Source organism: Manacus candei, unplaced genomic scaffold, assembly GCF_025592945.1.
Source record: "Manacus candei isolate 608988 ecotype Guabito, Panama unplaced genomic scaffold, ASM2559294v1 h1tg000034l, whole genome shotgun sequence".
Taxonomy (NCBI): domain Eukaryota; kingdom Metazoa; phylum Chordata; class Aves; order Passeriformes; family Pipridae; genus Manacus; species Manacus candei.
The window spans coordinates 16,031,277-16,057,276 of NW_026138082.1; the positions used below are offsets into that span (position 1 = coordinate 16,031,277).

Here is a 26,000-nt window from a genome sequence, read left to right on the forward strand (position 1 = left end):
TCCCTTTGCTAGCATTCCAATGAAAAGTAAATATAATGGGTAAATTTATGCCTAATGCAACTAGGGATAAATCTGAGTAAGTGCTTTCAACTCCATCCAAGTATAAAGAACAAGAAGGGAAAAAACATGAATCAGTACTGCCTCAATTTTGCCAGTATAGACATCTCTCAAACGATACTGCTAAAGTTAAACAAGTTGTAAAATAGCATATGCAAAGCATGCCTGAAAGGTACGTATTGGAGCTACACTGCAAATTCCTAAAAATATTTAATTAACTACAAGAACTTTAATACATACTTGAATAGATATATAAAATATTTTTTCTCTCTCAAAAATAATAAATATAAAAATAAGTACTGAAATCAGATAAGATATATATGTAATATATATGTAGCTCAGGATAGCGTAAAGTGCTCTGGCTCTTTGCTTTCTCAAGTCTTAGGAGAATCACAATGTACTATTCCAAAAATGTATGTATCTTCTTCCCTGGCAAATATGGAGCTAAAAATCTTTGAAAATAAAGAACACCCTTGGGAAAGCAAGTTAATGGAAGTATTAATCCCTCTATCTAGAGCAGAACAGGTTACTCTGTCCTTTTACTTCTGGAGAAGGTCAGATCAGCACACTGCCCTGCATTGCCCTGCTGGGTGACAGCCTACCGTGGGACCTCAGAGCTGGCCACCAGGACACACACAGGGTTCTCCACACTTACCATTTAAAACACATCATTGCTTATGCCCCAGTTACTGAGATGTAGCTTGTGTGGTAACAGGAGTTGCACATTCAATATGCTGTGATTTTTTTCTGTGTTAATAACTTGTAAATCTGCGGCCTCCTCCTCCTCCATCAATAAATTCTGTCTCCCCGAGACACAAAGTGATCACCAGAACTAATACGTGGCTAGTACTGAAACGCTTCTGCACTGACACTTCTAGCTGTGTTCTCGGTAGGCATTTGCTTGTTTGGAAAAAAGGTAACTGAATATCGCGTACGAATAGGTGAGACAGCCATGTAATTAAGGCGACCCCGAAGGCGTGCATCTCCCTTCCGAAGAAACACGTTGCTGGGGTAAGTGAAAGAGAAGAAAATCGTAATTTTATTTATTCCAAACCAGCAGTTGCAGACAGTTTAACCCCAGACGGCCGTGCCAAAGGAGATGCCGCTCCCCGCCTGCCTCAGGAGCGGCAGGTTTTGCGTGCCCACGCCAGACCGGCACCGGGTTTTAAGGTGCCCAAGCTCAGGGCTCCGCTGTCCCCGAGGGCTCCCCGCAGCCGGCTGCACCGCCGCCCCCTCGACGCTCACCGGCGGTCCGGGAGCCCCGCGGAGGGACCGGCTGCGGAGCGGCAGGGGCGCGGCGGGACGGGCGGCACTTCCCGCTGCCCCGGCTGGCCCGGCCCGGCCCTCCCGGGGCTCCCGCCGCCCGCAGCCCCCCGGGGCGGGCGGAGGCGCCTGCGCGCTGCGGCCGCTCGGTGTCGGTGTCGGTGCCCGCCCGGCGCTGGCGCCGCCCGCAGCTCCCGCCGCCGCTGCCTATTTTAGTCACGGCCGCGGCTCCGTGCCCGCCACGGGACGCGCTGCCGGCAGCGCCGAGGAGCGGCAGCGCGAATCTGGTCCTGTCCTGTCCTGTCCTGTCCTGTCCTGTCCCGTCCTGTCGCGTCCCGTCCCGTCCGGGCGGCCGTGAAACTTTTCCTTGGGCCGGGGCACGGGGCAGGTAAGGGGAGCGGGCAGGGCGGGGGCCGAGCTGAGCCGGGGCGGGCTGAACTCCTGGCGCTGCCTCCGCCCACCCCCGCCGGCGCTGTCCAGTCCGGCAGCGCTCGGAGCGCCGCCCGCGCTGCTCGGGCCGGGGTCGAGCGGAGCCGGGGGCCCCTCCGGCCCCGCTGCGCTCCGGGGCACCCGCGTCGGGGCCGGGGCGGCGGCGGGACCGGCCGTCGGAGGAGAGCTGCCCGCCCCGAGGGCTCGGCGGCGTCCCGGGCGGGTGTGACAGGTCCTGCCCTGGGAGGGGAGCACTCCCTCCTCCCCTGCGCGCCCTGGTCACCGGAGGCAGCCCTGGCTGGAAGCTGGGGAGCTCTGCCGTGTCCCCTTTGCAGAACAGCGCGACACGCTGCCCTGCGCTGCCACTCGCCAGGGCTCTGTCTGGAGTGAGACTCTTCGTTATGTGTCTCGGGTTTAGGGTTCGTCCCTTAGGACGGCGTGGTTTCTGGTTCTGCCCGGGTTCAGCTGCTGCCGCTCACACAGGAGCCGGCTCGGAGAGTATCTCTACTGTCACAAAAGCAACTCGGGATCCGGGGATTTCTTTCTCAGGCTGGGGATTTGCCTCGTAGGCGGACGTTATTTGATTCTTCCCTCTCTCAATCAACAAATGGTAAGAGCAGATGAACCCTGAAATTAAGCTCTGGTTTTGCATTTGCAGTTGCTTCTTTGCAAAGACAGAACGAGCGACACAAACCACTTCTTTTCCCCAAACTATAATATTTTTTCCAAACATATTCTCCCAAATTGTAATATTTTAGCACATTTTCCTTCATCTGTTCTGTAAAGGTTTGTGTGCGTTTAGGCTGTCAATCACTTTATGGGCAAATATTTTATGTAGCTAATCTCTTGTAATATTGAATCATGTACCACCTGGTAGTATTATAAAGAAGTCATTAATGAAATTTGGCTTCCAAAATTAGGACTTCTTGCTACTTTATTGTTTAACGGGAATATGATTGTAAACGTACAAGTTAAAATGTCTTCACTGACCACAGCAAAACAAGAAATCGTTTCCACATCTGCAGAACTGGTGCTATTTGGGCTTTCCACAAAGGTCTGTGTGTTGCCAAACAATAAAGTAGCTTAAAATGTCAAGTTTTAAAGAAATGCTTTGCCTGCAAAATAGTAAGTAAACTGCAAGTCCTCCAGTGAGGAGAATAGATATTGAAACAGAAGAAAATTGTAACTGTGGTTCAATTGTGGTTCCTGGCACAAACTTTGCCTTGACAGTTACCTGTAAGGTTTGTGTCAGGAACCACAACTGAACCACAGGTTTTATGATGAAACTTTTTGAGAACAGAAAGTTTATTAAGGATTCAAGAAAAGGGTTATTAGCTGAAGCTAGGTTTGATCTTTTTAGTAAGTGTGTGGGCTCTTCAGAGAAGAGATTTTATTTCATCATTTTAGTGTGTTCCCCTAATTCGCGAAAAAGTATACACTGGTCAGTGTCTCCAGATGATGATAGAATACCTGTTGTTGGGCATGCCACTGTTGCCCAAACAAAAGTCAGATATTACATAATGAACAAAGCTGCTATTTGTGATTATATTATGTGATGAATCTAAGAGTTTTCTGGTTGTTATAGAAAACTAATGAAGGTGATGCTAAACCCATACCATGTCCATGCTTCTGCTTGTTTCTCCTTTGTATGTAAAGCTGTATGACACTTGCTCCTGTAAAGCAGAGAGTAGAAGTGTACCCAGACTGTACCCTCCAGTAATGATAAATAATTTCAGCAGCTCCATTAGGGCGCACTTTCTACCTTTCACTGCATTTCACTCTGGTTTAGAGCTTCCAGGGTATATAAATATGGTGGTTTGTGGCTCAGTGTGCCATTTATATGTTCGAACACAGGGGTCATGGTACAATTCTGTAATCCAGTTGTACATGCAGGGATAGTGTGATGAACCAAGCCTCTGTGTTTCTTTCTTTTTTGAGAAATTAAGTTCATGTCAGGTAGTTGATTTCATGAGAATACATTCCCATCCAGGGGCACTGCTACACCATACAAATTCATTTAAGCTGTATTCTGCAGAATACATTAACACAGTTTATTAACACAGTTTTAAAGCACTTGTGAAATATGCGTTGTGGCTGCTTTCTCTATTATAATTTAAAAGTTGAACTGTAGAGAAGCTTGAACTTGTACTTGACTTCGAAATTTTATTATAAAACACAATAAAACAGACCCCCTGAGTTATTTTTTGGCCAATGCTGCACAATTTACAAGAGCCTTGCTCGAATTTATCAGTGCTAGCAATCCATAGTTAGTTTAAAAAATGTCTGACTGTCATTCCATATTCATGTTTCCTAGGGCCAAAAGACCTTAAAAAAAGGAGAGAGGGGATTATGCTTCTTAGTTTGGCAGGAATACCACATGTACTTATGGTTCATCAATTCTGATTCAAATTGGAAGAAAATATGTAATTTTTTTCTTCATTTCAGATACTGTCCAGATGATAAAATAGACAGCATCTTCAATATTGGCTTTGCAACCACAGAGGGTTGCATTGTATATTTTACAGTGATAAATGAGGAATTGTTGAAGTACTGTAAGCTCTGTAGAGTTAGCTGGTCTTTAAATATTTAAAGACAAAATAATACCCGCTTCACTGTATACAGTGCTTCTAATGAACCTTCTGTTCTGTATTACTGTGGGATTTCTTTTTCTTTCGAGGCCTCCCCCCAGCCCAGCTTTTTTCCACTTAAAAAGATTAGTAGGAATTTGAGCAAACTGTAGGCAGAAACAGGCCTTCCCAGCTGCAAGCTCAGTAAGTGCCAAGTCCCACTGAAGAGCTCTGCTTTGGAGACAGCAATTCTGCATCTGCTGCAGCAGGGAGACTGGGAGTCAGCCCCAGCTTGGTGAGGAGGACAACCACTCACCAGCCTCGTGCCACTGGTGGGTCGTTCCTGTGGACCGTTGACTTCAATGCAGAGATGACACTGGGGTGTCTCCAGGGTTGGGCAGGAGCTGATTGAAGGGGCTGCCTTATTGAACAACCTTGAATATGGTAGCCTAAATTCTGCCTGATCAAAGCAGAGTTTTGGCCCTGAAAAGTCCTGCTTGGCTGGCGGTTGTTTTTCAGAGCTGTCCTGAAGGCAGTGAAGCACCACTGATGGCCGGGCATGCCCCAGCTTCTTGTTTTGTAGCTCTGAGCATTCCCAGAAAGATTGCTCTCCAGGAAGGTATCACTTCACATGGATGATCTGGGAGTGGGACAGTTTGGCAATTGCAGCCCAGGGGGGTACTGGAAGGACAAGGAAGAGTGTGGTTTGACCACTTTTCTTAACACCCGAGATACTTTACCTTCAGTGTGACAGCCTCCACTGGGAGCACTGATCCAGTGGGTGGGACATAGCAATGAGACATGAGTGAGACACAGGATGCCTTCCTCAATCCAAGAGAAGGAGAAATCTGTCTTCCCTCCTCCCATGAGCGTGCTCCCAATGACTCATTTTGACTCGTATGAACGGGTCACTTGCTGCCCTTTTCATTAAAGCTGTGAAGTTGTGCAGAAGGGAGGCTGAGAACTGCACTGCAGTCCCTCCTCGTTCCGTGATGACACTCACCCAGGGAGTGGGATCCTGGGGCTTGGTTGCTGGGCTTGCAGACACGTTTCATGGTAAAGCATTCATTGATAACACATCCCTTCCTTTGAAAAACATTCGCAGGAGGAGTGCTGGCTACACATGCATGAAAGTTTCTTCTATAAGGTCTATAGGAGAAATAATTTCAAAAATATACCTGTCTTCAGTGTTTTCTCTTGTCTTAGTTTGTATCTGAGATAGGCTTCTGGATTTCACTGTGAAGACAAGCTATATAACTTTCTAGATATATACAACTATTTTATATCAAGTAACTTAAGACAAGAGTCCAGGAGACATTGTTGCGAACATCTAATGTGACTTCCTGTAGAATAAAAAATAGAATTGTAGTAAATCAATTAATTTTTTAATAATAGCATACACAGATTTATTTTGGGGGCCAGACAGCATCCTGACTTCCTTAATTCCCAGCAAAGGAAATCTTTAAAACCATCCTACTAATTAATTACCTTTGCTATGAATGCTTGTGTGTCTTTGTGATCTGAATATATCTACTTTTATAGTGACTGATTATCTTGATACCTTTGTCTTTTGGGTTGGGTAGTCCTTCCTCATCCTTCTTCCGTCTTCCTGAATAGATCTTATGGACTGTGATGAGGCTACTGTACTGTTTTCTATATTGCACAGGCTGCATTTTCTTGGGAAAACCTTGTGGTTTTCAGTATTATAATTACAACTTTCTCTGGCATATAGTGTCAAGAAGTTTAAGGTAAGCTAGCTTGTGTTGTTAGTTACTGTCCTAATTGTTGTATGCATGTTTTGAGCCTGATGTGGATTCAAGGATGGATTATCACTGTATTATTTTCCTTATTTATCTGCCCATACTTGCCTACAGGTGCGTAGCCATAGCTCTCTGTAGGTGCACAGCTCCTCTGTGCACTGAGTTAGGCATTGCAATTAAGAGTTTGGTTGTCTTGGTCCCTTTGGGTGTCTAACCCCAAATGACAACTGCAGAAGGAAAGTAACTTGGAAAAAGCATGATACATAAAGAAGCCTCAAGAGCAGTAGGTGTCAGTAGGGGCCACAGAGGGGATTTCAGAGATGTAAGGGCAATGGAAGGAAGGGGTTCGTTAATTGATACATGTGTTTACATTGCATGTAAAACTACTTGCTAAAATTAAGCAGCAGTTTCTTTTTATAATCTAAAAGATTGCTAGACCAGATGTAATTTGCCAGCCTACAGGGGGTGCTCAGAGCTCATCCCTCTGGAAGTGGGGGGTGTCAAGGCAAGGAGGGCCCCCCCCTTGGCTGGAGGGACTGCCTTGCTCCTGGTGGAGTTGCTGAGCTGTTGAGCCAGGCTGTGTCCACTAGCTCATGTATAAACATACACACTGTAGTGGCTAAAACCAGTGAGACAAATCCTGCTAAATCTAGTATAATCTCATTTTGTGCATGAAAATGTATATGCTGTAAAGGAAAATCTTTCTTTGCTTCCAAACCTGTAGCAAACAATTCATCTGGGCTGGTTACACAATTAACATGTACAGCTCTATAGCCTGTCAACATGTGCAGTGTGAAAGTGCTGAGGGCTTTCTTTCTGAATACTTGGGATAAGGCAACTAAAGAATAGAGTATTCAAACTTTGAATAGTTTTACTTTTGACTTAATTAAGAAGACCAAAGAGAGAACTGCTGGTAGCCTAAGGGCTTTTAGGGTTTATTTTTCACAGGAATTATTGTGATCCAGACACAGTAACTAACACTCAAAGCTTCTCAGAGTTGAATTTGAGTCATCAGTGACAAAAACGGAGTAAAGTACACAGTTCTCAAGCAAATAAAAGATGTACATAATTGGTAATTCTTTGTGGGAATACTACAATGTATGAGGGAAATACCCATTTGAGGAGGGGAAGGTTGTACTATGTGCATTTAAATTACAATATAAATTCATTCTGTTTTGACTGGTTTTGTATATTACTTATATGACGTTTTAAGTTGCTGGCAGGTATTTATTTGGGAGAGTATAAGTGAAATACTCCATTTACTGCTTTGAAGCTCCAACTTGTTGATTTTAACACTTTCTGATGACAGCTTAGTCCTTCCAGCTGTTGTTTATTTAAAAGGAGTCCATGCCACTGTACATTGCTCCCATCTCTAGCCTGGGCTGATTTTTTGCATCACTTCATCTGCTCTTAATGAAGAAGGTGGGACGTGTGGTGGGGCAAAACACTCTGAAGCATCTCAGTAATTCAGCCTTTGTTGGCGGGGCACAGCTCCTTCCCAAGCTGTGAGGACTGATCTTGAATGAACCTCTGATTTTGGCAGCCTACAGATGTCAATGTGTCAGTGTTATTCTGAATATGGCAGACACTGTGCTGTGCGTGGTGCTCCTTCTTCTCCATAGGCAGGGGACAGAGTAGAAAGTACTCAATGTGTACTTGGGAAGATACAGTTCTTCAGGTTTATAATCCAGATAGCCTGCTTTAAATGCAGTTTCCTGCTCATTCAATCATCACCATCAAATGAACTTGTAGCAATAACTATTCACCACAACCAGGACTTACAAACTTGGCAGTGTTGTGCTGCTATGGAGGATAACTCAGTTGCTATCACAGCTCTTTGTTTTTTTGATTTGGAGGATTTTTCTCCCTCCCCAACCTTGCTTGCAGTAGATGAATGACTTAATTAGAGTGACTGTTCTGAAGCCCTCAAGAATTTAAATTTTGGACTTGTAGGAACCATAAAGAAAAATGTGAGAGGCCTTATCTAGCACTAAATACCCATCAAAATTAGAAATTTTATTGTCCTTAGGTCCATACCTGTTATTGTCTCTGTTCTACATAATACCTGATAATAAAAATTACCACCAATTTTTAGCTCACAAATATTAGAATAATTTCTTGATTAAGAAGAGGTGCTGTCTTGGTTTAATGACAATATATATTCCAGGAGGCGAGATCTCTAATGAGATGAACCCTCTTCCTTTCTTTTAAATATTCCCTTCCCCAAATTCAGAGAGAAATAAAAGATAATGCAGGGAGGACCCAGTGAGGGAAAAATGCATTAGAGTTCATAGTGCACCAGTATCAACCAAAGCTTTGTATTCTTGTGGGTCTGATGTGCCAGACCATCCAATAGACATGGTTATCCCATGCCTCTACCTGGCTAGAGGCAGGGCCTCTCTAATGCTGGTCTTGGTAGTCACGGCTTTCTCCCTTGAATACAAATGGGAGGTCCCTTCCAGAGGATCTGATTCTGTCTAGGGGCTTGCCTACAGGAGACTGGAGCTACATCCATCCTTTAGAAAGTGCCTCTGGTGGTCATTTTTTCCCTTTAACTCCTATACCCATGCTGATAAAGCAGAGGTGAGTTTTCCATCCCATCTCCTCATGTCTTCCCCATATTTGTGTAAAAAGAACCACAGGTTGCCCCATGTGGTGTATCCTCTCTCCATAGCCTGTCTAAATAGCAGGGTCTCCAGTTTGCACTGGCATGACATAGACAATGCTCTCCCTAAACTCCTCTTTGAGTTTTTTGTGGTCACTTTTTACTTCCTCAATTAGAGTCCAGAGGTCTTCAGCCAATTCCTCTACAGAAGAGATACAGGCCTGTAATGTGGCTCTTGGGGAAAAAATAAAAAAAAAACTTGAGCTTTGATATTCTTGAGAATGTAATAATGTAGATGGCAAGATATTTCTTAGCTTCCCTGCTCTTTTACCGGGAAAAGAACCAGACACTTAAAGACTTTGGAGGTTTTCAGTCTTGATGACACCACTGAGAGATACTGGATTTGCAATTTCTACCATGTGTAATCTCACATTGAAGCATGAATTTTTATTTTAAAAGACAGACATAGAAAGCTGATTTTGATTTTTTTTAAACTTATTTTGGTTTTTTTTCATGTTTATTGGTTGTGTGTTTTCCTTTTCAAATTCTTAGCAATTATTATATGAAATATATGAAATATAATCATTATCATATGAAAACAAATAACTTGTTGAACAAAAAAAATTATGTGGTCCATAGCATGAAATTATATGAGGTAAAACTTGGAATGTTATAAAATTGCTTTGTAAATGTCCTTTGAGTAATATTTTGCAGGACTACTTACTAAATTACCTCTAATAACATGATCTGTATAGAGATGCTTTTAAGCTTTATAGTCTTTCTTATATATGACAGGTTTTTCAGGCAAAAACCTTGGAGTAGAAAAGACCATCCCCTGTGATACTTGGGTTTCCCATACTGTAGTGTTTGGGGATGTAGTCTGTTGTCTCCAGGAACAGAGAGCAGCCTTGCTCAACACATTAGTGAGAGTGGTTGGACTGAAATCCAGAGCGAGATGGAGGAGGTGAACAAGGAAAAAGAGTTCGCTGTCTCTTCTTGTTAAAGAGCTTGGTAGAATGTTAAATAAGGCTCTCAGGGGGCAGTTTCAGGACCAACAAATGCAACTACCTTCTCAACAGTGGGGCTGTGCAAAGGCTTGTCACAGAATATTGTGGATACAAGTACAGGTTTACATGGGTTCATTTCAATGTTTGTGACAGGGTTCATAGATACAGGAATATGATCTTCAGTTGAATGAATATTAAGGTTTGATCCTGAAATCACAGAGCTGCAAGGGGAATTGGAAGACTGTAATGTAGTCTGTGGTTTTAGACAGTAAAAACTTTGATAGAGGCTAGCTGATGAAAATAATTTTATAAGTAATTAGTCTTTTCTTCACTTGTCCAGATCAGATGAAGCTACAGATGACATGACCAAAGTCAAAACAATGCATGAACTGATGAGAAATAGCATGGAGAACATTAACTGCCTAGTTGCTGGATATCCTAAGCACAACCTCACTACCAAAAGAAACCCTGATGTTATATGATCATGGAACAGAGTTCGCAAGAATGGAAAAGCAAAGGAGCTCACTAGTTGCATCTCATAAATAAAAATTTCCAAGATTTAGCTGAATCAACAAATTATTCCAGCCATGGGAGAAAATGCAAGTTTTTGGGACAGTTTGATATATGCACATCCTACGTGTACCACCTGGAAGCAAGAGGCAGAGGGATCTATCTACCACCTAGCCAGTATTCTCTTTGTTGTGGGCTTCATGGGTGGAAGTGGATTCTTTGGGCTTCTCTATGTCTTCAGCCTGCTTGGATTGGGCTTTCTCTGCTCTTCTGTTTGGGCTTGGCTGGATATCTGTGCTGCTGATATATTCTCCTGGAATTTTATACTGTTTGCTATATGCTTCGTCCAGTTCATTTATGTTACCTACCAAGTTCGGAGTGTTGCCTTTGACAGAGAATTCCAGGAACTCTACAGTGCTCTGTTCCAGCCTCTGGGAATTTCCTTGACTGTGTACAGGAAGATCGTCTTGTGCTGTGATGCAGAAGTGATTACCCTGGAGAAGGAACACTGTTACGCCATGCAGGGCAAAACACCTATTGATAAACTGTCCTTGCTTGTATCAGGCAGGTTGGTATTAGTTTGTTCAGGTATGCTGCAAATACCTTTATTTTTAACTCCTTGAAAATGAGAAAAAAAAAAAAAGGCCTGATTTATGTATTGTTTGTTTATTTTCCAATACAATAGATTAAATATTAATGCAAGTCATATAAATATTAATAGGCTAAATACACTTGTCTAGGATAGCACTATCATAAAAACACTAAACACAAAATCTGTAATAGCATAAAGAAAAAGATTTGAAGTCATTCTTTTCCAGACCACTATATCAGAGCACTTAACAGGTTAGGCAGATAAAGGGAACAAATATGTACTTCAGTTTTCAGGCTGTGGTTTGCTATCTATCTACTGCCTAGCTGAGGAGAACAGCATCTGTCTTATTTTTCTTTACTTATATAATCTGAAATGGGACTAAAAGTTAGTTATGAAACTGAATATACTGAGAAAAACTCTGTGTAATAGAGATCTTGACATTGATACAGATTGTATTTAGTTGCTTTCAAGGGGGTGGGAGAAGAAAAGGAGTAAGGGAGAGCAAAAGGCTTAAAAGCGCCTTTTCATTACAAGGGGACATAGTTGAACCCTGTCAAGATTTGCAGAACTGTATCTACAGTTACTGTATACTGTGGCCCTTTGTTAGACCCTGAGGCAATAAATCGACCTGCTTGTATTCCCTAATTACAGGGAAACCTTCTGGCAACCTTGCCGATGCTTTACTGAAGGGAAATACTAGCTTTCGTACTGTATGAAAAGCAGTATGCAATTCTAGACTGCCACAAGACTAGGTGAGATACCCAGGATGATGTCCATGGACTGTCTTTGATGGGACACTTTGTGGGTGAATTTTGATAGCCTGCTGCATGGACAGATGGAATTTGTAGGCAGCTTGACATTCAGCTGATTTAGGACTACTTGCAATGGACAGTATGGATTGTAGGCAATTGTCCTTAACAACACCCTGGTTCAGAGCACTGTTGGGAGTACCTCATGGAGATTGCTTTTGGTCATAGGTGTACTATAGGAGAGGTATCCACCCTTCTACATGCCCAGCCAGATAGTAATCAACTAACAGGAAGTTCCTACTGCCCTTCTGCACCTGGTACAGGGCTTCTTGTGTGCCTTCAAACTTAAATATTATTTAGAAAGTAGAAAGGAAATTTTTGTGGCATCTGCAGAAGGCCGCAACATTCCCATAGAGATCCCATACCTCCAGGCTGTTCTTCTGGCTCCAGACACAGTCCTGTGGCCATGTAATTCCTGTTAAACATGGAGAGAGCCCTCTCTACTACATGCTGTGGGGAACTCCTGCTTCCCACTCCCTGCTTTTGCCACTTTGTTCCCTCTAAAGTGCCTATTTGCCAAACCTAGAAGTAAATCCCATGGTTTTCAGGGGAACGAGGCAAATGGTGTTACAGGCATTGGTCTTTCACTGCTCCAGTTCACGCTGGCCTTTTAATGACGAAGCTAGCGTGTCACTGCACAGACTGCACTGCACTGCCACAGAGAGAATAATATGACTTGAATAAAACCTGCAAAGATTTCCATTTCAGTTGCGTGATTGTCTTGTGTTCTCTTTCAATTGGCCTGATCAAGTTGGGTTTAAAAATATAATTAGGATACTGTTGGCCATTGATTGCTTTTTTTGTGCTCTCAAAGCTGTATTTAAATTCCTCACACAGTAGAAACAGCACATTTTTGTTGCAGTCCTTGCTGGTGTACAGGTAGTGCTAACAAATTAACATGTCTTATCTTGGTAGGATCAGAGTAACAGTTGATGGGGAGTTTCTGCATTATATTTTTCCTCTCCAATTTCTGGATTCTCCTGAATGGGATTCACTGAGGCCCACAGAAGAGGGAATTTTCCAGGTAAAAGATGAGGGTTTTTGTTTTATGGGTTTCTTTTAGTACTACAAAAAACTGTTCAAGTACTATTTGGTTTAGAAATAAATTTATTCAGTTGTGGGGTTTTGGGATGCTATAAAAATAAGTGACATTCTATTAATTTTGGGAGGGAAGTCCTCTTTAGCTGTTGGACTGGTTTAGCTGTTTGTATCTTTTTACAACAGATAGGGTTTTTCTTAAAGCTAATCCAGGAGGTAGGCCCTGTTTGCATTCTTTGGCTGTGCCAATATCCAGCCCTGAGAAGCCAGGTTTGCATGAGGTGGATAGAAACTGGTGCTGAAGAGGCTTCTCAATGGGAGATGAGCCAGGGAGACACGTGCCTGTGACACAGCTTGGCACAGGTTACAGCACAGGACACTGTGTCAGTCGGGGCTGCCCCCTCTAATCTGTGAGCCCTCCCACTGCTGTTACTTGACCAACATGCTGTCTCCTGCCTGTGTGGGATCTGATGTCTCCTGTCACAAGGGCAAATGGCATTTGTCGAGAGCTTTCTTTAGACCTGCCTTTCCAGCTGAGGCTGCCAAGAGTGGAGCAGGGAGTGCAGGGCTGAGGCAGGGCATCCTGACAAGGTGGGCACAGTCATACTGTCACCAAGGCCAACCAGATGTGATCATTCAGTCCATCCCCAGTCACCCTTCTCGCTTGTCTTTTGCCTACAGTAGACCTTCCAGAGCTCTCTGCCTGGATTAAAAGGCTCTAATTGCAGTAGGCAGGTTCTGCTGAGAGAGGGGAGTGCCTTCTGAGCAAGGAGAGCAGTGGCAACATCACTGCCTTGTCACCTAGCTCTTTAATTTTCTCTCCTATAGGTAACACTTACAGCAGAGACAGATTGTCGGTATGTGGCCTGGAGGAGAAAGAAGCTCTATCTGCTGTTTGCTAAACACCGTTTCATCTCCCGCCTGTTCTCAATTTTAATTGGGAGCGACATTGCTGAAAAACTGTATGCCTTGAATGACAGGGTGCACGTGGGGCAAGGCTTTAGATATGACATTCGGTTACCAAACTTCTATCATGTTGCACTGCCAGAGACCCCTCCAGTGCAGGTCTCTCCCCACCACCTACAGCGAGGCTCCCCACGCCGCAAGCCCTCAGGGGTTACAAACTGCGGCTCCTTCCTCTCACCGCCCTAGGAAGGAACGTTCTGCTGCAGCCATTCCTCAAAGTGATGAAAGAAAATGCAAAGTGGCAAAACAGAAGAGCAGAAGCAGATCAAGACCCAGTCAAGCCAGATTTGACTGACAAGTGCCATTTACGTTTATTGCAGTAGCTTGAATTTTCTCCCTCTCAAGCCAGCAGGTTGGCTTCTGCATTTTTACTGTCTGTGCAATATGTTTACTTTCTGTTGATTCTTCTGTTGATCTTCATCTTCTTACTTTTGGAGGAAAACAAATCATAACAGGTCGAGGTTTTATTGCAATTGTGGTGGCCTCTGTGTTGTGTAGTTTGGGATTTTTTTATAAAAGCAAGCCCACGGTATTTGTAATTATATTTTCTCAAAATTTTTGCCATAATGAAGTACAGTCAGAATAGTCAGTGAAAACAAGTTGTCTTCAAAATATAGCAACTTGCTTATAACATTCATATTTATGCCACATGAACATTGTTTCAATTAACACGAATAATGCAGAAAACCAAGGACCAATCATATTGGGTTTGTTTCTTAAAGAAGTGAAAGATTTCGAAATGCACAACAAGATTCTTAAAGAAACCAAAAAAAGAAAACAACAAATTCTATCCTGTGAGTGATTGGTTTCTCTCTGACTGTCCTAAAGAGGTATTATGTGAAAACAAACATAAATGTCATTGCTGGCTTTACAAAAATAGAACAGTTGTAACTGGTGCAACTATAGCTTAGGGAAACGATTGTGTAGTGTTTCTGATAGAATGTGATGCTATAGGACTTAGGCTTCTGCAGTGCTGGTGCCCTTCGTGACATGTACAATAATCAATCAACTGCCAAACCATTGGAGTTTGTTGTACAATATTCTTTTTAGCTACATTTGTAGGAAGAGACTAAAACAGCTGCAGCAATAAATACAATTTTTAACTGAAACATTCTTGTTTAGCTTCCAGAGTCACTTTTCTGTGCCTATGAAATTCTTGATTGAAAAGATATTCTCTCCCTAATTCTGTAGTGTTTTAATGGTATAAGGGAGCCCCAGCTCATACTTAATAGGAAAGAGTTGGTTTCGACCCTTGAGGTCACTGTGCCTTTGGAGAGAAGTGTCTGAATGTCTTTGCTAACTCACCTTCCTGCTGCTATCCCTGATGCCAGCCAGTAATCAAAAAATAAGAACCATTACTATTTAATGAGAATGGATTGCCTCTTGATATATCTGGAAGTAGATCGTATTTTTAATATTTTAAAATTGCTGGCCTGTTTGGTAGGATGACCACTGTGTGTCTTTCTCATATGTGGGTATACATATGAGTTTAGAACTGTGAGTTGTTGATGGAGGACTTAAAATGATGATACAATCTTATGCTGAAAGATAATCATGCAATATGTATAAGAAAGCTATTAGAAGTGATATGAAACACTTCCTGTTTGAAGGACCTTCAATGTAGAGCAGATAGCATTGTACAAGTTTTGCTTTTAGCTTTATATTACTTTCTCAGAGAGGAAAATCTGACAAACAGAAATACCACAGTGTGCAATGGGATAATCCCCAAATCATTCTCATAACCCTTCCATGCACTGTATTCTGTATCTACTACTTAGTGCGTGAAGTCCCTGAGTCACAGAGCTACTTTGTCCTGGTCAAAACAGAATTTAAAAAAAAATGGAAACAGAGAATTTATTGGTGGCTTTTAAAGACCTGTTAAGATGATAACACGGTGCCTTTGCCTGGCAGTGTGCAGTAAGGATGTACAGCTGTGTGTGCCCTCTTCCTATACTTTTTATGGTTAAGGGACAGGATAGCAGGCTACCTGGCCTTGGTATGACTCAGGACAGGTATTCTCATGTAACTTCAGTGCTGTGATTGTGCTATCATGTCCTATTTGTCAATGGTGCCTGAGGTGGGTAAGAAGTGCATCATCTCTCATGGGTGTTGTCACTTGGGCTGTGCCTCACAATCCCTCTCTGCTTTAGTTGGCCGAGTTGCTCTGAAAACCTTACACTGTGTTTTAACAGACCATTTAAAAATAACCCCCCACCCCTCATTCTCATAAAATAACAAGAATATGTAAATTTCTCCTGCTATAACACGTTGGACCAATATGAAGTTTATACTCAATGTTTCATGTGTTAGCAATTTACAAAAATAAAAATATTTTATATACATAAAAGAGATCTTATTCTAGATTTAGGTGTAATATAAATGATTAATTTTCAGTTTTCTTGAATATATAGGTTTGGCCCATATAATCAAGAAAACTTGTCTTTACTAAATTCTGATCTTACTAAAGTTAACTAATTTGATCATCTTCACCTTCAAAATAAGACCAAGGAGTCTTGCTCATCCAATTTTTATATCAAGCTTCTATATTCTATTTAAACTATAGCATACTGCTTAGAAAGATACCTGCTCTGGAGTGGTAGGTGCTTTGTGACATACTTTTGGTAATTTTTTTCTTCTTTGTGATTGGTGTGTGCCTTGGTTTCAGCCTGGTTTCCAAACACAATCCTCTGTGATGCTTTTCACTGCTGAAATCGGTTACTGTCAGAAATCTCTACTAGGACATCTGAGTCAATATCTGAACATACTCTTAGCTAATCTTGTTTAGCTGTTGCTAGTGTGCTTTTTGGGCTTTGAGTCACTTTTAAAAATTGTTTCTAGTTTTCCAGCATCTGTTTGAGTTATGACTAGCAGAACATTTCAGCTGTAGAATTCAGGGCATATATATCTACAATAATATAAGTACACACAAAAGGACTGGAAACAAGACAGCAAGCCTACTCTACCTCTGTTTCATTTTTTTTTAAAATCTGGACAGCATTTCTAAAACATACTGTAAAATACTCTCTGGTATGCATCTCATAAACCAGTGTTTTCGGAGGGCTGTGTAATCTACCTGAGTGAAGACTCAAGACTGATGTCAGTGAAATCAGACAAGCTTTTGTGATATCCTGTACATCCAGTCATTAGGGAGTTGGGATTGCTCAACCTGGAGAAAAGAATTCTCCAGGGACACCTTATTGCAGCCTTTCAGTAACTAAAGGGGGCTTATAAGAAAGATGAGGACAGAATTTTTATAGCAGGGCTTGTTGTGATAGGACAAGAGGTACTGGCTTTAAACTCAAAGAGGGTAGATTCAGATTAGATATAAGGAAGAATCTTTTTATGATGACTGTGTTGAAACACTGAAACAGACTGCCCAGAGAGATGGTGGATGCCTTGTCCCTGGGAACATTCAAATTCAAAATCTGAGCAACCTGGTCTATTTGAAGAGATCTCTGCTTATTCAAGGGGCTTGGACTAGATGGCCTTTAAAGGTCCCTTCCAACCCAGACTGTTCTATGATTCTATGATTATTTATAGGTTAGTAAACATTTGGAGCTAGGATGGAGTTCTGACTTGAGCATCATCCAATTTAAGCCCCTGTTACTACTCAGGAACAATTATCGGTGAGGTGATCAGCCTCCTTCATAATCGGTTTAAGCAAATGGATACTTAAGTCCATGTTGCTGTCAATGAATCCTTTTCTTGTTATGCAGTGATTCCCCTTTACTCACATTTTACATTTTTACCAGTTCCATAACCTTTTGTGGAGTTATGTTTAGATTTGTATACTATTGTAGGTAAGAGTGGCAGATCTGGTGCACGTGATGCTCTACTCATTCATCAGCACCAGTTTATCTTCCAGAGTTTTTATAATTGTGGACATCGTGTTGGAATAGCCCCTACAGCCTGCAGAAGGGTTCAAATTTACTGCACAAGCCAGGAAAATATATGGCCTAGGACAGTCCAAAACAGGATGGGGAGGTAGGGGACAGGAAGAGAGCACTCAACTTCATACAGGTTTTGTCCAGGAGAGGTTTATTTTAAATCGGGCTTGTGGCAAATTAATTTGTTGGATGCAGCAATGTATAGTGAGAATTTCAAAGCAAGTCTTGCCTATTTAGGGGCATGAGACTGACCCTGCAATTCTTTCATTATGTAGTAGTTTCTTAACTACTAGTAGGGTAAGTACAGCTAACACTTTTCATCATGCAATTTCACTCAAAACTACACAAACTACAGAATAACCAGAGTGGACATACCCCAATGTACTGTTATAGTTAATAATTTTTGCAAGGCAAATTTTAAGTGCTTAATGAAAAAGATTATTTTATTCAGTTGCCTGTGATAACAGAGGCTGGACTTGGTGACTGAGGAGGGCCATCGAGGTTCTGTATTTTCAAGAATTAATTGTCCAGCAAGTATGACAGTGTTCAAAGGAAACTCAGTGATGGAAAGAATTATGGCAAACTATACATATAGAGATATGATCTGTGCTAGGATAAAACTGGGAAAGCTGCATACATGATTGGATGAAAATGCATAGTTTTGCTATACCACAAAAAAGGCATATGCTTGTAGTAATTAAATAATATGTTGATACTGCATTTTCAGGAAAAAAAGTGTTTAAAAGATTTTGCTTATTGTAAATGATAAATATAAGACATATTTGGTCTCAATGTATATTAAAAATTAAAATACAGTATTGTATTGATCATATAAACAGGTATTGCATACCATGTGTTAAAAGTGAAACAAATCTGCAGCTATTTACATAGAAGAAACCTGTTTAAATAGAAAGGGGAAAAAATAGTATCTATTTGGTGAATTCAGATGTGAACAGATTAAGTATTTTTCTTTCTACTCCTGTAATAATTGAATGCATATTTTTCCTCCCTAGAGTGTTGCTGTATGACAGATATTTTTTACTATATAACAAAATAAATACCATATTTAAGCTGATTTGTTAATCCCTCTTGAAAATACTTACTTTGTTTACATTAATATGCATTAAAATATAATAGGTTCAGAGGTCTCAAGGGAGAACACCCTTTTTTTTATGTTTGTCTAATTCACATTAACTTTCCTTTCTTGTAGATTTTTGTGTCCCTTCAGTTTCTGCTTACTGTAATTCTGCTTCTCTGGGAATCAAAAGAGTTAATTGAACTTGACATGTGAATCAAGCCACCTCATGCTGATGAATCAAACCATGTAGGTTGAGCTTCATCAGCAGGAGCGTGTAGGAGAAAGGCAGCGCAAACATGTCATCTTTGAGCTCTAGATTTTGGGTCACGTCCCAAACCATGGCTAGCAATGCCCTCCTAGAGGGTAGCTTTGCAGGGGGTTCTGCCAGCAGAAGGTTTGGACCCAAATCATCACTCTGCAAGCTACAAATGTTGTTAAATATTCTTCTGGACTGGAAAAAAAGATGGGACATTCTCAAAAGCTTGTGGGAGCAGAAGGATTTTATAGCAGTTACTCTTCTGCTGTGGATTCACAGGCAATTTTTTTTTAGTTGTCAGTTCCACTGCAGCTCCTAATTAGAGGGATTGATGGTACATCGTGGGGGCAGGACTATTTCGCTACCTGAGTGGGGTTTTGAAAATGAAGGATGATAAAAGATACATGATCAAGAACTCAGACACCAAAGTCATATAAATAAACAATTGCAATAAAATAATAGTGGTAAATATTTCAGCAGTGAATCTCATCATTTTCATCGTATCTAATGGTTACTCTCCATCCAAACTTGTCTGAAACCATATCATGTAGTATATAGGGGGATATAATAATTTTCTGGGAGTAAGGTCCATTAGGATAAGAAAGACACTGAAGCAAAAAATCCCATTTAATGGATAAATGCTCTAACTATGTCATTGTATAGAAGTGGGCACCACCATCACCTTCTATAGAAACTGCCCATCATAGGCAAGCATTAAAGCATCTCAGATCTGGAAAAGGAGGTGAGCAGGTCCCTGTCCCCAGGTAGAGATTCTGGCAGGATGATCCCAAGCAGCCTGCAGGAGTCTGGGCTCAGTGGAGATGAAGCACACATATAGGTGTAGTGTTTCCCATGTGTAGGTTTTAGGGACTCCTAATAAGAGTACAGGACAATGTAGATACCCAGTGCTGGGCTTGGACTTCCAGGGCCCAACTGCAGGACATGTCTACAAGGGTGGGATACTGGCAGGTAAGATATGGGATGACTTTAAAACACAGGTGTGACCCTATATCTTCCCATAGGCATTCTCTCACATGAGGGTAAATGAAAAATAACTCACTCCATAACAAAAGTGAGGCAAGCCAGTTCACTTCTGCCAGGATACACAGGCATGAGTATCAGCAGTTTCTATAAAACAGCTGTTGTGCTGGAAATCCTTGTTGTGCTTCATTCATCTTACTCTCTCACATTAAAATCTTTAAAACTTTCACTGAATTCTGTTGTAGTAGCTATTCTATTTTACTAAGAATTTTAGCTTAGATAAAATATTTTGAGTATGAAGAAAAACTATCCTGTTTTCATTTACAGAAAGATCATGTCCTCTCAGATGATATTCTGAAGCAGATCTTCCTACTGAGGGGAATGGAGTACTTCTTAAGAAGGAATTATACATTCAGGACTATGCTCTGTTTCTCACTGGATCTCCATTTTCTTGTTCAGTTACAGCTTTTCAAAAGCATAGTGTCCTTTCAGTATATATGTTCATTATTTAAAGAATTAATGAGTAAGTACTAGTAGAAAAAAATACAATAAATACTGATACATAAAACATTTTATATTGGTTTTTATTTTACAAATTATTAGTACCTTTTTGTTTACCATTTTTGTTGCCATTTTAGGTCTGAAACTGCTTTATACAGTGGTATATGTACTTAAGCTACATGCAAAAGCAATAATCTTAAATATATGTATGTTTATTGCAGTCTGTATCCCTGTTTTTAACCCTATATAATAGGGTTTTGTTTGTTGTTTTTTTCTTTACAGAACGAAAAAGTATAATAAACATTACTCAGAAGACTGGTCTTATTTATTCATTGAAATTAGAAGGATTCCCAATTTTTTTTTTTTTGCATTTGTGTTTACCTTTGCTCTCAAAGATCAGGGTAGGTAGAAGCAGTTGTGGCATGCTGTAACTCAGAACACATGTTGATAGTGCTTCATGATATCCACAGTTGAAGTCTGGCATCAGGCAGCATAGATGGGGTTCACACCAAAGGCAGACCAGACACTCCTTAGCAATTGTTTGGTGCTGACTCTTCAGAAATGGTGGAGGAGGCAATGAATTAAAAAATTGGGTGCTTATTATCACCTTGAGGTTTATGCTTAAAACAAGGAGTATTTCAAAGTCTCTTATTTAGGACTGCTAATTGGATCAAGTGCATAAAATGCTCCTGCTTGGTGCTTAGCCTAGATCAACCCATTTCTGTGCATTTGGACCAAACTTGTGCATTCCTGGTTTGCTTTTTGCTCTCAAACTTTTGTTCCTAATATTTCTTTTGGCTTACTTTCTTCCCCAGTGTGTTCCTTGGTGTTTTTCTCCCCCATCTTGTTCTCTGTGTATTTTTGAAAAGAAAAAAATTGTATCTATAAAAGCTACCTCATGCCTATACAAAGCTCCTCTGAGCTAATCTATTTACCTTTTCTTCCCCCTCAGACTGTGGAGTGTTTTCAATCTCAAATCCTACATGCTTTCTCTGTCGCTTGTTTAAATAATTCCTTAGACTCATCTTCTGCCTCCCCCTGCTTCTCTTTGTCCTCCTTCTTCAAGTTTTTAAGTTAGGTTTGTTTTTCTTTTTCAGTTCTTTCTGTCCTTTTGGATGTGTTAAACACTTGTTATTTTTTCTAATTTTTTCTAATTTCTAATAATTTTTTCTAATTTCTAATATTGTTCCTTTTCTAATCTTTAAATAAAATTCTAAATCCTTATCAATAATTTTAAAAATTCCTACAAAATTGTTAATAATGGTGCTAATATGCAATGTCCTGGAGATTCAATCCTAGCCTTTGCTTCTCAAAAATAGCCACCAGTGAATATTGAAATGTAGAGCCAAAAAGGACTAATACTGCAACAGAACATTAATTGTCATTGTACCAACACCCAAAAGCATGCGTGCATTTGTCCTCCAACAATATTCACAATTCCTTTGGTTTATAGTCACACAGACCCATATAAATTCACAAGGATCTCTGCAGAGAGAACTTTGAGAGCTGCAGTTGAAATGGATTTATTTCAGGATTAGCACAGATATCTCTGCATGATCATTTTGAACTTTCTTTATGCGTGGAAGTTGTCCAAAAAGGGAACAGAAAAATCACAGTCAGTTCACCCAGTGCTGCCAAATCTGCTGTAGCGGGGACCCCTAAAAAATGGGCTGTCACCCGATGAGAGGACAGATGCAATGCAAAAGCATGGCTCTATTACTTGTCTTTCAGTTTTATGTGAAGCAAGGGCTGCCTCACAGTAACAGAGAGCAACATGTTGATAGCAATTTGAGTTCCAGACAAGCAATGTAGTCAAACCGCATCTCTGGTGTTCCTGTATTTCCAGAAAGAAGCCAACCCCCAGAGGACAGGCTCCCCGCTATTCCCCAATGCGGTTAGCAAGCTGCCCTGGCAGGGCAGTGACAAGCGCATCATGACCCTGCTTTAGGAAATCCAACCTGTTTTATATCAGCTCTCCTATTTTGGGGGGGAATCATGTGATTTAAGTAGAGCTAGAGCAAGCAGAGCAGGCCCTTCTATCAAGTCCCAGAAAAATCACTTGCAAGCAGTTCATAGAAATCGTTCACTGAGCAATTTCAAATAATGAACATACAAAATAAAGTGTCAGCAGGGAACCGCTCATGCATAATTTGGGAACAGGGATAATTGTTCAGTGTGATTGAATAAATTGTTTACTCTGTACAGTTTAGATAATTTTAATAGCAAACAATTTTACTCTGTCCTTATACCTCAGGATCATGTACCCATTGGATAAACATCTACAACAACCAGTGCTTCTGTTAAAACTTGCACGCTTAGACAGATTATTTTAGAAGAAAGTTGGCTCCTGGCTCTAAGTTTGCAACAATCATTTACTATACTATTAAATCAAATACCTGGAAGCCCTGGGATATGATGTTTTATACCTCGGATTCAAACAAGAGGACAGCCTGTCTTGTATTAACAGGATACACACTCCCTGCAGGTGTTGCACTGGAAGAATTGCCTGATAATACATCAGAAAGTGTCTGTTGGAGGTTTGAGTTAAAAATGCATGGAATGCACATATTCCTTTTAAATTAACCTCCAGAATATTAGAAAGCCAAGAGAGTATTTGTCATTCACAATCTCTTACATACAAACTTCCTTCTAAGAAAACATAATTCTTGAGGATGCTTTCAAGCAAAATCCATATAAATAAATTTTCTGTGGAAAATATGTGTAATTTTTCAGTTATATGACAAATAGTTTCAGCAACTGGGATAGGATTTTCCTGTGTATTTTGTCCCACTCCAGACAGTTGTCAGATACACACAGGATTAATTACTTTCCAATGGAGCCCCCTTATATTGTCTATAGAGGGAGTTTAAAAGATTAGTTTAGAGTAGATGCTGAATACGCTTCCTGAAACTATAAATGGAAATGTTTCATAGATCTTGCCATTGTCTGAAAATAGCCCTGTCATCCTGGCACATCTGGGATCCTGAATACAAAGCAATTTTTCTCTTTAGTGAAAACTTTGTCTAAAAAAGGCTACGGAATCAGGCTCTCATTTGGAAGAGGCAGAGCGCTTGCAATTTTACAAAAAGTTACTTTATCATCCTCTTAGTAAAGTCTTCCAATGCTCAGCTAGGCTAAACTGAGAGGCAGGAGAGGGAGGTTCTGGTCTCAGCTGTGCTTCTGAACTCCTGCCTGATACCTCCAACACCTCCCTGCATCATCAACAGGATGATATTTTCCATGAAATACAGGATAACAGGCAGGCTGCAAGAGGTCAGGGTATAACTGCTGAGGATCACAAAGCTGGTTGCTAGAGATAAGGAACAAGACTGAGCAATTTGTAACACCCATGTGACATTTTCTACTGTGGAAAATAACTAAATAATTTGAGAAAGTACTTAAGCTATCAAGACTTTAATAGCAGAAGAAAGAGAGGAAGCCTGCATCAATGAACAGCTGTAACACCATTAAAACCTGTCTCCGCTAACAAAATGCATCAATTCAACACAAATCTCTAAAAATTGATCTATCTTTTTGAAGCCAATTCCATGTAAATTCAAACAGTTTTTATTTCTTTCCTCTGACAGAGTAATTTATATTAGCACACTTCAATGAACTTGAACTTTATTGACAAAGATAGGAGGTTAAGCCAGTCTTTATTGTGGTTTAACAGTAGGACATTAAACTAATCTAATTAAACCAGCCTATTCTCTCATGGTACATGAGACCTTGTTTTTAGAGGAGAAACTCTACTTAATATATTTTACTTGGACAAAGTTTGTTATCTGTATAACTATAGATAATATTATCTAGTCTTATTGTATAACTAAAGGTTATATAAAATCATGGCCATTAATATCTGCCTAGGACTATGTGTTATTACCTATATAAAATAATGCCAGTGATTCTATTAAAGGTTTTTTTTCTAGAAGTGGGTAGAGTCCATCAAAGCCATGTCTACATGCTCCATCTGCTTATGCTCCTCCTGGAGAGACAGCATATAGGGGCAGCTCTCAGATCCTCACTCATTTCTCTCTTTCTACTGACAGCTGTACTAGATACCACCATTTACATTAGTAAATGTAGTCTTGGTTCTTATTACTCAGAGCAGAAATGGCATTTAATCACAAATATACTGAAATATAAAGATCCCAAGAGACTAGCTGCAGTCAGGACAAAGTTCTACACCCTCACATGGCTGCAAATACTAGTTCATTGCCAAGCTTTCCTAACTAACATTTTTTGCATTGAGCTAAGCAGATGCTGTTTACCACTAAGGCTTTGCCCAAAATTAGAGAAGACCTAGAGGGTAATCAGAGAAGTACAAAGACTTTATGGAAGATACAACAAACTGTGCTTCTCCAACGCATAATGTTCAGTACTATGCTAGAAAATGCTTACATGTCAGTTTAGATTGGGATAGGAGCTCTGCTTTGTGCTGCTTTTGGAAGCTACTTGGCTTTGCTCCAGCAAGCATAGCTGAATACTGTCAATCTCAAACACGTGCTAGATGCAATCACTTGTGACCATTCCTGTAGCCATGCTATCCTGACTCACTCTTCCTACCCTTTTTCCAGCTCTTTTACTCTTCTCCATATCTCGGGAAAGAGCAAGTAGATCCATAAAAATGGCTGGCCAGTCAGAGGAAACATAGTCCCAAATCAAGTCCTTTATAATCATTTCATAATATATTTTTGAAAATCAGATCAGGCAGCAAGATTCAAAAAACCCCTGTTCATATGCACGCATACCTGGAAAGATCCAGATCTCTTCTCCAAGGTGTAAAGCCAAGAACAACCAAAGGTAGAGCCTCCTGGGACACATGTTGATGTGTACATGTATAAACAGTTACTTCAAAAATTAATCGGGATTCTGTATACTTTAAAAAAAATATTTAGGTATAATACTGACCATATGTTCTTGGCTGCTGAAAAAATAACCCCACTTTGTAGCTAGCTCATCAGAACATACTGAAAGGGTTTTTCTGCCTTTGCAGTCCTAATTTATCATTGACAGTCAGATTTTGGGATGGGATGGGCTGCCCATAGGCTGTATCTGGAATGTCTTTCATCACTGGATGCTACTCATCAACCTCCTGAGGATGAGGGCAGGCTCGGTGACTATTTTGCCTGCCCTGCAAGACCGATGGTCCAGGAGTGGGCAAGACAGGACATCGGCGAAGCCGTCTGCCGACGTGCAGGGACACAGGCGTCCCTCTTTGGAGGCACGTCGTTTCTGGGAGCTGTCAAACTGCCACACGAGCGAACTTGGTGACATCTCTTAAACATCATGCTCGTGACAAAGAACCACCGCAGGTGCCAAGCTGAGAAGAGCAGTTTTATAAGGGCTGCTGTGGCTCCATGTAGGGGCAATACTGCTTGCCACACGTTTAGGGGAGAATTCAGCTCTTCTAATTTTAACCACTCAACAGCCGGGCAGGCTGCCCGGGCGCGGGGCTCACCCTGCAGCGCACGGCTGCACCTCTGCGGGGTGGCTCTCCCCACCTGCTTTGGGCGCCTCGGTCAGGCACTGCTCGGTACGCACAGGCCCCGACACGGGCGGGGGTGCCCGGGGCGATGCTCGCAGCCCCCCGGCGCTCGGAGCCGCTCCCGCTCCCGCCCCCGCCCCGCCCGCAGCCCCCCGGGGCGGGCGGAGGCGCCTGCGCGCTGCGGCCGCTCGGTGTCGGTGTCGGTG

General features: G+C 41.3%; 1 protein-coding gene across 3 annotated transcripts; it reads left to right on the forward strand.

Moving 5' to 3' along the window:
• The first annotated feature begins 921 nt into the window (after positions 1–921).
• Positions 922–20,621, forward strand: POPDC3 (popeye domain containing 3). Of its 3 annotated transcripts, none has more exons than XM_051792431.1 (4): positions 922–1,068; positions 10,029–10,766; positions 12,515–12,623; positions 13,466–20,621. In XM_051792431.1, the coding sequence occupies exons 2-4, from the start codon at positions 10,276–10,278 to the stop codon at positions 13,787–13,789; spliced, it is 924 nt and encodes a 307-aa protein (XP_051648391.1). In that variant the 5' UTR covers positions 922–1,068; positions 10,029–10,275; the 3' UTR covers positions 13,790–20,621. The 3 variants fall into 3 exon arrangements, with proteins under 3 accessions (XP_051648391.1, XP_051648389.1, XP_051648390.1); XM_051792429.1 differs by lacking the exon at positions 922–1,068 and adding an exon at positions 1,536–1,708; XM_051792430.1 differs by lacking the exon at positions 922–1,068 and adding an exon at positions 1,834–2,359.
• The last annotated feature ends 5,379 nt before the right edge of the window (positions 20,622–26,000 follow it).

Excerpts from the sequence above, each read along its gene's own strand:
- POPDC3 (XM_051792431.1), top strand. The coding sequence starts at position 10,276 with ATGGGAGAAAATGCAAGTTTTTGGGACAGTTTGATATATGCACATCCT. Across the intron at positions 10,767-12,514 it reads TCCTTGCTTGTATCAGGCAG|GATCAGAGTAACAGTTGATG; the intron begins GTTGGTATTAGT and ends TTATCTTGGTAG. Across the intron at positions 12,624-13,465 it reads CAGAAGAGGGAATTTTCCAG|GTAACACTTACAGCAGAGAC; the intron begins GTAAAAGATGAG and ends TCTCTCCTATAG.